Raw genomic sequence first — 14906 nt, 5'->3', positions numbered from 1 at the left:
AGTTGTATACTTGGCAGAGACCTGATAACAGTGGGTTGCCACCCCTTCCTCAAAATGCTCCCGAATTAGATATGAGCAAGACTCCTTACTGAAAAGACTTGGGGCAGGGGCGGGGGGTGGGGAGGGTGGTGCAGGGGGACGTCCTTGAGGATTCCACATTCACGTGGAAAGTGTCTCAGTTCTCACTCCACGTTAAAGTCACCCAAAACTGGAACTCTCAGGTTGATTTGTGTAAGGACACGGTTTATGCAAGGAAAGGGAAGGAGAACTCCAACAGAGTTTCTCAATGATAAAACCCTCCTTCAGGGTCAAAAGATTGGTGAATGGTTTTTAAGTGGACATAAAACGTTTAAGACGTGTCATTTCTCTCTTAAACCAATTCTTTCGATTGTCTAACCAAGAGCAGATTATAGCGTTCTCGTGTAAGAGGATTTCTCAATCGGGAATTAGAGTACAGACTCAGAGAGAGGGTGGTCAGAGGTCAGGGGCTGTGGTGGCTCAGGCAGGGGGGACGGGTTGCAGTTGCACGGGAGGTGAAGTTACAGAGGTGCATCAGAGAAGAGAGCTGCTCAAGTCCTGCAGCCCATGCTGCCTGGGGGGCGGGTACCACAGAGCAGGTGTGAAGCTTGGAAAGAAGTGGGATGTAGCAGTGGTGCTTATAAGTGGCAGCTGTCCTTCGTTTTTATTACTCTATGTCACAGATTCGTTTTTGATTCTTGCCAGAAACAAAGAGACACATTTTCTCCATGTGGCAGGTTATCTGGTCTCTGCAAAGTAGACAAAGTATACAGCTTAGTGCTAAATTAGGTGGTCCTAATCCCTTCTTAAGAAATTGCCTCATTAGCTGCTCCAGCAGATAGCTGCCCTGGTCCAGGAATGCGAGAGCGGGACTGTGTGAAGGAGAACGCTCCCCTAAGACCTGTTTCTCTCCCCAGCAGTTGTCTTTGGTCAGTCATGTAGTGATGAGGTCATGCACTTTATTCTGACCAGAATAAGTTATTATTATCTTCTCTCTTGTAGAAATAGCTACCAACGGTTGGGCATTCTCCACGCTCCAGGCAAGGAGTGATGATTGTTCACAGCCATCCTACCCAGTGGGTGTTCCCTCCTTTTTACAAAGGACAAAACAGATTTAGTAAATTTTCTCCATCACACAGCCAGCAGGTGGTGAAGCTGGATTTCAAACTCATGTCCGCCTGACTCCAGGGTTATGAAGAATTGTATGGTTCTGCCTCAGTTCCCAAGAGCATCTTATCCACCTCCAGAGAGGGAACTGACCCCCACCCCCCAAAAAGGGGGAAATTGAAAGTGGTCAGGGTACGTTTGTTTTTGTTTTCTTCCTTTTTAAACAGCCTACAAGGGAAGCTAAATTGAACATTTGGGGATCCTCTTAAAAATGTAAGGCCCTTCGGGATGCCTGGGTGGCTCAGTCGTTAAGGTCTGCCTTCAGTTCAGGTCATGATCCCAGGGTCCTGCAATCAAGCCCCACATCAGGTTCCCTGCTCAGCAGGAAGCCTGCTTCTCCCTCTCCCACTCCTCCTGCTTGTGTTCCCTCTCTCCCTCTATCAAATAAATAAATAAAATCTTTAAAAAAAATGTAAGGCCCTTAAAACATTTTAATTACACAAACAATACATGCTCGTGGCCCCACTGGAGGAAAATCAAAAAAGAGCAAAAAGGAAAAAAAGAAAAAGTGGGCCCCGATTCCACTAATAGAGGCAGTCATTGTTAACACTGTAGTGATATCATTCCATAAACAGAATGGGCTCATGCTGTTCATATTATTTTGTAGTTTACTCTTTTGCACAATAGACCTCTTCCTATGTTAATGACTATGGATCTCATCATTATCTTTATTGGCTGCAAGATAACAATAAGCATATTGAGTATCTAATGGTGGATCATGTTCATCCTCTGCTCCTGTCTCATTCAGAACCTATTTGGGGCACCTGGCTGGCTCAGTCGGTACAGCATGGGACTCTTGATCTCAGGGTCATGAGTTCAAGCCCCACATTGGGTGTGGATCCTACTTAAAAAAAAAAAAAAAAATCATTCAGAACCTGTTTTTTTTTTTTCTTAAAAGATTTATTTGAGAGCACACGCGTGTGTGCGGGAGTGCAGGCGTGAGGGTAGGGACAGAGGGAGAGAGAGAGAATCCTGGATCATACTCCCCATTGAGCAGGGAGCTGGACAGGACTTGATCTCATGACCCTGAGATCATGACCTGAGCCAAAAATCAAAAGTGGGACACTTAACTGACTGAGCCACCCAGGCGTCCCACAGAACCTGTTTTTCCACCTGTAAAAGGAACAGTTCAGAGGATTGTTTACCAGATTAAATAAGGTGACATCTGTAAAACTTAGCACAATACCTGACATTAAATGCTCAGCTAGGTAAGATTAGCCATTTTCATTTAATAATTTCTACCCTTTATTAAGTGCTTACTTTGTGCCAGGTATTGTGCTAAGGGTTCATTTCATCCTGGCACTAAACCAATGAGGTAAATACTATTATTATTCCCATTTCTCTGATGAGGAAAGTGAGTAACCAAGAGGCTAAATATCTTACCCAAAGCTACACAGGCAGGAGGTGATGGAGATCCAAACCCAGGCAATCAGAATCAGGGCTCATATATTTCCCCACTGTACCACCCTCTGCCTGAGAGACATAAAAATGTTCCCTGGGCATTTCCTCTGTGCTAGCACTGCCCTAGGTCCCAGGGTTCTGTATCAGCTCCCGTGCATGTTTCCAAGAGTGGACATGAGGCAAGATAGTAGCCAATTCCACTAAGTCCTCATTAGAGTGACAGAGCCTCAGACTCAAGATCTTATCTGGTGATGTCATTGCACCTGTCTTAATTTTACTGAGTGTGGGGTGAGGAGTATAAAGAAATGCCTCCCTGCCCTGGTTGATCATGAACATACCTTGATTATCCTGGGTTGTAATGATCTGTCCTCATGGTGACCTATAATACTGTGAGTTTAGGGGCGCCTGGGTGGCTCAGTCGTTACGCGTCTGCCTTTGGCTCAGGTCATGATCCCAGGGCCCTGGGATCGAGTCCCGCATCAGGCTCCTTGCTCCGCGGGAAGCCTGCTTCTCCCTTTCCCACTGCCCCTGCTTGTGTTCCCTCTCTCACTGTGTCTCTCTCTGTCAAATAAGTAAATAAAATCTTAAAAAAAAAATACTGTGAGTTTAAGGTGTACAAAGGTTGAATTGATACACTCAGGTATTGCAAAATGATTACCATAGTAGCTTAGTTTACATTTCCATCACCTCACATAATTGCCATTTCTTTTTTGTGGTGAAGACATTTAAGATCCTCCTTTCTTATGCTTCTCCCCCCCCCGCCCCCCCCCCAGCCTCCTTACTCTGGGAGCCTGATGGCCTTTCAATTGCTATTGCCTCAACAAATTTCACACTGCTTACCCTGCTGCCATGGCTTCTCCAAACAACCCAGGTATTGGTCATCCTCCCTGAGTCTGAGAGCCAGAAGTCTCCAACACTGACTGCGGGGGTTCTGGAATGAGACCTAAAATAGGACCCGGCAGGTTCAGGGATCACGGTAGATGCCCTGGTTGGTCTTGAGTATGAGTAAATGCTGATGTTTAACAATTGCATCATCATATTCCTGAAGACACTAATAAACCGAGAGCAGGCGACCTGCCTGAGTCTGGCAAGACAAACTCCTCTCTGAATTTCAGGGTGTCCATTTGTTAACTGAGCACCACAGAGCGATCTACCTGACATGTGGCACAAAGTAGGTGCTTAATACATATGAACTGAATGAATGAATCAATTCTTTCAGTGAATGAGTCTGTCCATCACTGCGAGTCTCCCGCATAGCGAGACCTTTCATTCCCAGTAGCCAGACTTAGCCGGGGGGTGGCGCCCGCGGCTCCCGGCGGTCTTTCCAGGAGGGGAGGCGGAGCTTGGACACGACTGTGTGGGGCGGGGCGGGGCGGGGACGCGGAGGTCCCCTGAGTGGGCGGGGCTGGGACGAGCGGGGCGGGGCAGTGGCCGCTAACCCGCCGGTGACATCCGGCGGAGGCACCCTCGGCTTTTTCCCCCAAGGTGCGTGGAACGTGTTTACCTCAAACACAGAACGCTTACACTTTGCGTCATCGGGAGTTAATGGCGAAAGTCGTGGATGTGAGGCCTGGCTTTAGGGCTGTCCTGGAGCAAGCCCCTCTGCTTTCATAAGGAATAACGGCTTACTGTAATTGAGTTCTTTTTTTTTTTTAAGTTTTTTATTGTTATGTTAATCACCATACATTACATCATTAGTTTTGGATGTAGTGTTCCATGATTCACTATTTGTGCATAACACCCAGGGCTCCACGCAGAACGTGCCCTCTTTAATACCCATCACCAGGCTAACCCATCCGCCCACCCCCCCTCCCCTCTAGAGCCCCCAGTTTGTTTTTCGGAGTCCATTGTCTCTCATGGTTGGTCTCCCCCTCCTGCTATCTTCTTCTTCTTTTACTGTAATTGAGTTCTAAACACTCCCAACGGATTAACTCATTTAATCCTCATAACAACTCTATGAGTAACCTAAGATCATCCCGGTTTCACAGATGAGAAAACTAAGGCTCAGAAACATGGAGGCATCTCCCCAAGGTCCAGCCACATGAAGAGGCACTTGGGTCCAGGTGTGATTCTACAACCCCAGCTCTCCCCAATGATGTTGGAAACAAAGGCAGAAGAAAAATTTTTTAATTTCCTTACTACCCAAAGCCCATTGACAAGTCCTTCAAACAGGCAGAGTGACATTTCTGTAGGGATTCAACTGCCTGGATGTTAATACGGGCAAAAGGCAACCTTAGCCCGACCTCCAGGATCCTGTAAGTCTACTTTAACAAAAAAAAATTCCTTTGGGGGCGCCTGGGTGGCTCAGATGGTTGTGTCTGCCTTTGGCTCAGGTCATGATCCCAGGGTCCTGGGATCGAGTCCCGCGTCGGGCTCCCTGCTCCTTGGGAGCCTGCTTCTCCCTCTGCCTCTCTCTCTCTCTGTCTTTCATGAATAAATAAATAAAATCTTTAAAAAAAAATTCCTTTGGAAACTTCCTTTATCTCTAAACCCCCCAAGATACGTGTTGGTAATCAACCCCCAAGCATAGGGCCCACCGTATACATATGAAGGGTCTCACGACTAAGGTTTTTATTAGACAGTAATACATGACCTTTTCCCAATAATAACTAGCCCCCTCAAGGTCCTAGAAACCTTGCTCCCAAAATTCCTTAGAGGGGCGCCTGGGTGGCTCAGTCATTGAGCGTCTGCCTTCGGCTGAGGTCATGACCCCAGGGTCCTGGGATCCAGCCCCGCATCAGGCTCCCTGCTTGGCGAGAAGCCTGCTTCTCCCTCTCCCTCTCCCCCTGCTTGTGTTCCCTCTCTCGCTGTGTCTCTCTGTCAAATAAATAAAATCTTAAAAAAAAATTCCTTAGAGACTTACGCTATCCCTAACCCACTCCCAACTTGAAAGTATATAATGGGCCACTCCTCATGACCCCCAGTGCAGCTCTTTCTGCCCACAGGTCCTGTCCCCGGGCTTTAATAAAATCACCTTTTTGCACCAAAGACATCTCAAGGATTCTTTCTTGGCCGTCGGCTTGGTAACAAAGGTCTTTCCTACATCACCCAGCAGTGCTAAAAAACTGGGGGCAAGTTTTGCAAGACCAGGTGGTTGGTTCTCACGATCTCCAAACGTTGTTGCACCTCAAAATCTTTGGTTGGGCGGGAGGAGGGGAGTGCTTGCTTTAAAACCCGGGCCTACCATTGCCTGGTTTCGTAGGACTGTGATGGACCACAAAAATTTGCATTTTGAACAAGCTTCTCAGTGATTTTGAAGGAGCAAGTCAGCTGATTGCATTTGGATCATGAATGCCCAAAGCATCTAACAACTAATATTTAACATCTAAATGACCTCAGCGGAGGGTAACAAGAGGCAAAGAAAAAGTCTGGGATAAGAAAGAGACTCTGGTGTGCCTATTTTTAAAACACCAGTAGGCCTCTATTGCAGGCCCCACAGAAGTATGCCCCTTCTCCCCCGCGGTGCCAACTCTTTGTGGGCCCTGGCGGGACCCCCAAAGCCGCCCAGCCCTGAAATGGCCCCCCTGGAAAGAGGCACTGCGATCCCACCCCAAGTCGCAGGGGGCGCCACGCAGTCTCGCTCCGACAGGAATGGGGCTCCGCTTCCTTTCTACGCTTGCGCGGCAAGGAAGCCCTCACTTCCGGCCTTGCGCGCTCGGGGTCTGAACATAACGGGCGCAAAGTAAGCAGGGGCTGGTGTTTTGGCCGAGTGAGCAGCTTTCCGCCCGGTTGGGTCCTTCCCCCACGTCCGCGGGGCCGCCCACCTCCCTAAAGATCTCTTTGCTTGACCTCCGACCGGGCATTCTTCTTCTCGAATCTGCCTCCCAGTCAGTCTTGAGGTCCCAGTGCCGCCCTCTTCCCACGGCCCCTCTGGTCAGGCAGGCGCTCCCCACGCTCGCCTCACTCTGTGTAACACCCAGGCCCTTCGCTTCCCCCATTCTCCTCCCTCAGGCACCTTCTCCCGAGGCCACCTCCTCCCGTAGAGACCTTGTGCGGCGGTGGGGAGGAGTGTCCTGGCTGGAGAGCAGGCCCTGGTACCCAACCGAGCACCCTTTCCTCCTTTCCACGCCTCTCTTCGCAGACTATCAGCAGGAAGTTCAACCCCTTGGTTACCTCGGACCGCAGCAAAAACCGCAAACGCCACTTCAGTGGGCCCTCGCACGTGCGCAGGAAGATCATGTCTTCCCCACTCTCCAAGGAGCTGCGGCAGAAGTACAGCGTCCGCTCCATGCCCATCCGCAAGGACGACGAGGTCCAGGTTGGTGTCCCTCAGGCTCTCGTTACCCAGCTACATGTCGCTCTGGCGCTGCCTAAGCGTGTCATGTGTGCTGGGACGTGGGGAAGTCGTAGACTCACATGCCCTCACGACCCTGGCAAGTAGTGTCACCCTGCAGATGTGTCGGACCGGAGATGGGGCCCACAACCACCAGTGTGCCTACCCCATCTTAATTGGGAGCCTTCCCATGCGATTCTTTAATAATAATGATTGTTTAAAACAAAAAATAGTATACCAGCCAAGCAAAACTTTGCTTTTCGATTTAGTCCCTTGGCTGCAACTTTCCCAGGCGTTGCTCAGGGTGACTCTTTGAACCAAATTCTCCAGGAGAAAGTGCTGTGATAAGAGTAATGTCTCAGTAGTATTGGGTTCAGCAGAGGTTGGGCATTTGGTGGTACTGGGTTTGGCAGAGAGAAGAGGAAAGCAGCAAGTCAGAAGCATGAAATTATGAAAGAGAATGATCCTTGTGAGAAAGTGTAAGCGGTCTGTTCTTCCTAGGGCTTTGGATGTGTGGTAAGAAAGGGAGAGTGGGGGGGGGGTGACTGAAATAGATGGGGTAGATTAACTCCTTGAGAATTTATGGAGCTGGCACTGTTCTAGACATCAGCAGTAAGCAGGACTGACAAGGCACCTGTCGCCATGGAGCTCGACATTTTAGAGCAGGGATTCCCAGCCTCAGCACTGTTGACATCTTGGACTGGATGCTTCTCCCCACTAGATGCCAGTAGTACCTCCTCACGTTTGTGACAGGTGAAAATATTTCCAGGTATTGTCAAATGTCCCTGGGGAGCAAAATCCACCCCCCCTTCCCCTAATTGAGAACCATTGTTTTAGAGAATGAAATGGGATAAGGTTAAGGGATTTGGTGTATCTTCTAAGGCACGGGGACACTTTGAAGCTTTGAGGAACATTTCGAGGAGAAGCTTGAAACCAGGGGATAATTTGGCCTGAGGGAATGAAAGGAATAGAGTGGGAAGTATAGTTTTGAGGTATGATCAATAGTTGCAACTTCTCTTCTAGATCCTTCCCATCAGACATGTTCTAGAATGGGGGAATTGCAAGTGCATGTAAGGGCTAGTAGGCATATTAAAAAAGGGAAGTTGGCTGATGGCAAGAAAATAGCAACTGGAAAGCTCGTGCCTCATTTAAAGGAGATTGTGGTGTACCTTCAGCCCATTGCTACTACAGGGAAATGCAGGCTCCTTGTTGTCAGATTCTTGATTTTGCAAGAAAACTAGAAAGTTTAGATTCTCTTCCCAGTCCTCCATTTCCTTCTAGCTACTACTACTCTGTTCTGCATGTATGGCCAGTGTCCTCAAAAGAGTTGTCTACACTTCCTCACCTTCCCATTTATGCCTAGAGCCTTTCCAATCTGATTTGTATCTCACTACTTTATAGAAACTGCTTTTGGCTGAGATCAGAACCTGTTTGTGACTAAATCCGGGACACATCTTGGTCTCATCATGCTTGACTTTTTCAGCAGCACTTGGCATAGGTAGCACTGCCTTACTTCTTGAAATAGTTTGGCTTTTTCGCTTCTGTGACCGTTCAGGCTCAGTTTACTTTTGACTTCTCAGATTCCTTTGCTGGTCTCCTCTGATCCGTAAATGCTGGAGTTTGTCAGCATCTGCACCTGGTCTAACATCTCATCTTGCCTACATTGCTTCCCTGGGTGATACTATCTATTCCGAGATCCAAACGTCTGCCCTATGCTAACAACACCCTCTTTTATATCCCAACCCAAACCACTTTCCAGAACACAGACCTGGAGATCTAACTATGTGCGGAACATCTTTATTTAAAAACCTCATAGTTGTATTAAAGAGGGCACGTTCAGCGTGGAGCACTGGGTGTTATGCACAAACAATGAATCATGGAACACTACATCAAAAACTAATGATGTATGGTGATTAACACGACAATAAAAAAATTAAAAAAAAAAAAAACAAACCTCATAGTTGTCTCAAGCTTCCAATCTGGGAGTACTCTTGACCGGAACACTGCTACTGTCTATAATCTGCTTTTCCTCCCATCTTTCACACTTCAGTAAGCATCACTTTTTCACTTGGCTGTGCCATAAACCTTTAAATTCTCCCTAATGTCTCTCTCTTCCTAACCCACATCTAATCGATTACTTAATCTTAATTGATTCTATCTCTAAAATAAGTCTTTCTTTACATTTCCAGTTTAGTTCAAGACACTAGCTTTCCCTCTTTTCCTGGTCAAACATTCTTCACAGAAGGGCATTTTTTGCAAATTAGATTCTGCTTAGAACCTATCATTGGTGCTTGACTGCTTACTATAAACCTAAAATCATTGACAACAAGGCCCTGTGTGCCCCAGTCCTGGTCTGCTTGTTCAGCTTCATCTCATCCTATTATGCCCCCACATGTTCTGTACTTCAAACACACTGGCCTTCTCAGGTCCTTAAGTATGCCTTGACCTTTCCTCCCTTGGGGTCTTTGCCCAGAAGGCTCCCTCTGCCTGGAGTGCTCTTCCTTCTCCCCTTTACCTGAATGACTCCTCATTTTTCAAATGTTATCTTAAATGTCAGTTGCCCAGAAAAGCCTTCCCGGATACATTAATCAGCACGGTATCATAGCACCCTGTATTTGTATTTGCTTCCTAGCAGTGAACATAATTTGATTTTATTTCTTTTCAAACTGAGGCATAACGGGCCCACCTGCAGCTGCTGGAGCCCGTCTTCCCCCAGACCGTGTACCCTGACATCTGCGCACCCTGCTCCCGGAGTCCAGGATCCAGTGTGGTTCCAGAACAGGTGTGCCACGTCACGGCATCACAGCCGGAAATCCTTTCAGCCTTCAGCCAGACCGGGGCTTTGACTCCACCACTCTGCTCCTGGAACTGAAGCAAAATGAACTGAAGTCCCAGCTGCCTCTTGAGATAATGTGAACTGGCCACCACATCCCAGCAGAGTTGCAGAGGGCATCTCTACCCTAGCTCTCAAGGTCAGAATTTTGAAACCTATTCTCTAAAGACACTGATTGAAAGCTGGACTCTTGGGAGGAACACATCTTTTCTGCCTTTGGTAACTCTTGAGGATTCTAGGCGAGTTCAGGATAAGCTCAGAGGAGCCATGACTGACATCCAAGGAGGTGCACATCAGAATTCTTTCCTTTCTGGCTTCCATGTTAGGGCCACATCAAGGTTCTCCTTGATAAGGGTTTGCTAGTTCTCTGGCTTGTGCAGCTCCTGCACCTCTCGCCTGTGAACCTTTACCCTTGCCTAGTTCTTTCTCTGCAGCACACTGCTCCCTCCACCCCCTGAAATTGTGGCACTCACTTTGACCTGTACACCTCCAAATCTGCACATTCAGTTTGGTTTGCATTCCTGCTCCTTCTTGCCAGTTCTATTTTTTGGATTGGTTTTTTATTTTTTAAAGATTTTATTTATCTATTTGACAGAGAGATAGACAGAAGAGCACACGCAGAGGGAATGGCAGAGGGAGAGGGAGAAGCAGGCTCTGCACTGAGCAGGGAGCCCAATGCAGGACTCGATCCCAAGACTCCAGGATCATGACCTGAGCCGAAGGCAGACCCCGCGCCCAACCAGCTGAGCCACCCAGGCGCCCCTGGATTGGTTTTTTGGAACTCATTATCTCCTTTGCAAGAACACTTCAGCTTGGCCCAATTTCCCCTTGTGCCTGGCAGCTGCCTCCTCGTGCTTCCTCCAAGGCTGGTATGCTTAAACTTTCCCTAACCCATCTCCTTCCTCCTCATCCTGTGCCCAGGATTTACTGCTTTTTAATGCGGCCTGTCATCTTTACATTCATTTGTAGCTTCAGTGATTCTGTATCCAGATTATTTCAAGAGTCCCCTGCCTCTAGCTTCTCAGCTTTTTACACATTACTCTCTAGAAATCTGTAGTAGCCTCCAATTGCTATCAAATGGTGAAAACCTTTTCGTTCCTCTCCCAGACAGGGAGGGCAGTTTAAGAGTAAGCTTACTTACTAAGCTAACTTACTAAGCTAGTAAGCCTAGCCAACAGGGCGGTTTTTCAGATCTTCATATGGTCACCCATGCACAATGTATGTCATCTCAGAGCCACTCCTTTCTTTTTTGGAACCAGATGAATACTTTCTCTTTCAAAACACTTGCAGTCTCCGCCCCGCCCCCTTCTGAAGTCTGAAACTTTCTGTAATCATGATTTTGTACCTGTTATTTCAGTCACTCCAACGTTACCCTTCGCCCTTGTTATTGTACTTCTGTGCAACGTTAGTGAATTACTAAATGTTCCCACAAATGAAAAATAAATAAAACTGAGGCATAATTTACCTATAGTAAAATGCACAGGTGAGTTTTGGCAGATGAAAAGCCATGTAGCCATCACCATAGTTATGATCCAGTAAGTTCCCGTGTGCCCTATTCCAGTTAGTGATTATATATATTTGCATGTTTATTAGTTAACTGCTTATTACCCATTACATTAAGATGAGGCCAGAGAATTTCTCTTTTTTGTTGCCTGATCTCAGTGACCTCATCTCTGGTGAATTCACTGTCTTACTGTAAGTGGCTTCCATCCGTCTGTTCCACTGAAGCACACTAGCCATGATCACCAGTGACCAGCTTGTTGTCACATTTGTTCCTTTATCCTTCCTGTAAATGACCATTCCTTGGCATTTGACATTCTTTCCTTGGCTGCAGTACCCCACATTCCCCCAGTTTCCCATTCTCTGTGGCCACTTCAGTCTCCCTTATAAGCTTTTCCAAAATGTTGGCTTTTCTTGGATTTCTACATTCTGCCCTCATACCATAAGCTCCCTGAGCAAAATCAGGCGCCGAATTACCATCTTTGGAGGACTCCCAGGTCTTTGTTGCCGACCCACTTGGTCTTCCAGCTGTGTATGGAATTCTCCACCAGAATGTCGTGAGATGCCTCAAATTCAGCATGTTCCCAACTACACTGTTTTCTCCTAAAATGTTTCTTCCCCCATATTCTATGCCTCTGGGAAAGGCATATCCATCCATCCAGTTGCTCAACCAGACTCTGGATATCATCTTTGCGTCTTCTCCCTTCCCTTTCCGGGCCAGCTGGGTTAGTCTTCTCCTATCCCTCTCCTCGCTGGGTCTAGTGTTTGTCCAGTTCTCTTTAAGCAGGGTGTTCCTTTGGACTCATTTTATTAACCTCTTTTTTTAGTCTTGATGATGTAAGAGGGGCTTTTTCACAGACTTTTCCACGTTTCACGTAAGAGTCTCTGGTCATGTAGAGTGTGGTGGATTTTCAGTGAGGCATGGCTGTTCTCTTCTCAACCTGAAAATCACCTTGGTAAGTAAGCTGAACAATCTAAATAGACATTTTCGGAGTATTGAAATTCTCTAGTTTTTTTTATGTGGTTATTTCCTTTATGTTTCTTATAATCAGCATCAGCTATATTGTGGCTCCTGTTTAATAGGCTTGTGCCTTCAGGGAAACCATAATCTAGTTGGCTTTGAATAGTGTTGGAGTGTGAGTAAGATTTTTATTTTTTTTTAAAGATTTTATTTATTTGCTTGAGAGAGAGAGAGAATGAGAGATAGAGAGCACGAGAGGGAAGAGGGTCAGAGGGAGAAGCAGACTCCCTGCTGAGCAGGGAGCCCGATGTGGACTCGATCCCGGGACTCCAGGATCATGACCTGAGCCGAAGGCAGTCGCTTAACCAACTGAGCCACCCAGGCGCCCATGAGTAAGATTTTTAGTATGTGAAAACAACCCAAGAGATTTTAACATTTTAATTATTTTCTGACTATAAAATATTTGTGTTAATTATAGAAATCTTGAAATTTGGGGGCACCTGGGTAGCTCAGTCAGTTGAGTGTCTGACTCTTGATTTCAGCTCAGGTCTTAAGTGCAAGGTTGTGAGTTCAAGCCCTACATTGGGCTCCACGCCAGGTGTGGAGCCTCCTTTAAAAAAAAAATCTTGAAATATGGAAGAATAATACTTTTTTTTTTAAAGATTTTATTTATCCATTTGAGAGAGAGAATGAGAGAGAGAGAGAGAGAGAGCATGAGAGGGGGTTGGGTCAGAGGGAGAAGCCGACTCCCCGCCGAGCAGGGAGCCTGATGCGGGACTCAATCCCGGGACTCCAGGATCATGACCCGAGCCAAAGGCAGTCGCCCAACCAACCAAGCCACCCAGGTGCCCAAGAATAATACATTTTTTTAAAAAGTCATCTGTAATCCTACTTCCTGGCAACCATTATTGACATTTAGATATATTTCCATCGCATCGTGTTATATGCCATATATCTGAAACATACATATACAAGATTCAGACTCTATTTCATATAAAGCTTTGTTTTTTTTTTTCTCTAAAGGTCCTATCTTGAGCATTTTCCTTGGTCATAAATTGTTTTTTGAAAACATTTTAAATGGTTGCAGGAGAGTCTCACAGTGTAGTATCTTTAACTATCCTTTTCCATTTAATCACTTAAGAATGATTATATTTTTTCTTTCTTAAATTTTACTTTTATTTAACCGAGATATAATTGATATATAAGAATGTGTTAGTTTTGGGTGTATAGTGATTATACTTTTTTACTCTCAGGACTAGGTCTGTGGTGGCCATCCAAGTTCAAGGAATTTTTTGTTTCAGGTAAGAAAAAAATTCAGGTGAAGAATTTTCACCTGACTTAGAACAACGCAGAGCAGATTTATAGCCAAAAAATAGCTGACTTTTGACTGCAAGGGTTAATCTGCTTTTGTGCAAAAGGTTATATGTTAGTCTGTGTATTCCTGATAATTAATTTCCTCACTGTGATGTTCACATATTAGAATGGGGGGAAATTTTTCTTTTGTGTTTTCTCTTAGGTGGTTCGAGGACACTACAAGGGTCAGCAAATTGGCAAGGTGGTCCAGGTGTACAGAAAGAAATATGTCATCTACATCGAGCGGGTGCAGCATGAGAAGGCTAATGGGACAACTGTCCATGTGGGCATTCACCCAAGCAAGGTATGGCCTGGGACTGAACAGTGGTAGCAGCTGTGTAGCTTAGTGCTGTTGTTAGAGTTATCAGTGTGTGGGACTGTCTACTCAGGTGGCCCTACTCAGGGAAAGACTTCTAGAGGGAGGTCAGGCAGGCTTGATCGATTCATTGGCCTAGGATCCAGATTCTTTTCTTCTCTGTTTTGTCATCCTTGGTGAAGTCTCTGTCTTCGAGCAGGTTGCAAGAGGGTTCCAGGTATTGTAGGCATCACTTTCCTACTGGATGATGTCCAGAGGGAGAGTTGAGAACATCTCTTCCTATGGCTCTCACACCCACCTGGTGTAATAGGCTGTTTTTCATTTGCACTCCTCTATTTCATGCACTGTATTGGAAGGTCTTTCTCCTCCAGAGTTTCAGATAAGGACAGAGTGGTGAGGGTCTTACTTATCCTTATGACCTGTGGTCCAGTAGCTGGTGGGAATGCACGTGTTTAAAAAACAATGCCTTTTGCCGGCCGAAGGGTGATAGACGAACCAGAAACATGTCGGCAGTATAATTTTTCCCAACCCAAAATTTGGTATCACTAAACTATCTAACTGGTCTCTTAGACCCTCGGGAGTTAGGGGGTATTGCTATTGTTGGGAAAAGTTCTTCTGTACAAAATAATTGTAGTTATAAATCCTTTCCTTAAAAAAAAATAATAAAGATCTGTTTTGTTACCCTTAACAGGTGGTTATCACCAGGCTAAAGCTGGACAAAGATCGGAAAAAAATTCTCGAATACAAAGCCAAATCTCGACAGGTTGGAAAAGAGAAAGGCAAATATAAGGAAGAACTTATTGAGAAAATGCAGAAGTGAATGTAACCTGTTGTGCAAGCACAGTTTGCCTGTAGACCTTTAGCCTGGTGTGTGTTCCTTTGAAACTTTTCAAGACATCTGCCAAACATTTCATCTCCTTCCTGTTTTGCTATTGATAATGTAGCTTTGTAAATCCACTTTTGCTGTTTTGATTAATAATTTTATGAATAACAATTGAAAATGTTTCCTAATTCCACGGGGAATTTGCATTGTTTTGTAGATAAAATTCATCTTACTATCAATTCCTTCTTGCCATTCTTTCCT

General features: G+C 45.9%; 1 protein-coding gene across 1 annotated transcript; it reads left to right on the top strand.

Moving 5' to 3' along the window:
- The first annotated feature begins 4131 nt into the window (after positions 1 to 4131).
- RPL26L1 (ribosomal protein L26 like 1) lies at positions 4132 to 14906 on the top strand. The gene is made up of 5 exons (XM_027604400.2): positions 4132 to 4149; positions 6176 to 6268; positions 6668 to 6844; positions 13670 to 13810; positions 14514 to 14906. Exons 1-5 carry the CDS (start codon positions 4132 to 4134, stop codon positions 14640 to 14642), a joined length of 558 nt encoding a protein of 185 aa, XP_027460201.1. The 3' UTR covers positions 14643 to 14906.

This window comes from Zalophus californianus, chromosome 5 (genome assembly GCF_009762305.2).
Source record: "Zalophus californianus isolate mZalCal1 chromosome 5, mZalCal1.pri.v2, whole genome shotgun sequence".
Taxonomy (NCBI): domain Eukaryota; kingdom Metazoa; phylum Chordata; class Mammalia; order Carnivora; family Otariidae; genus Zalophus; species Zalophus californianus.
This window is presented reverse-complemented; position numbering and strand designations above follow the sequence as displayed.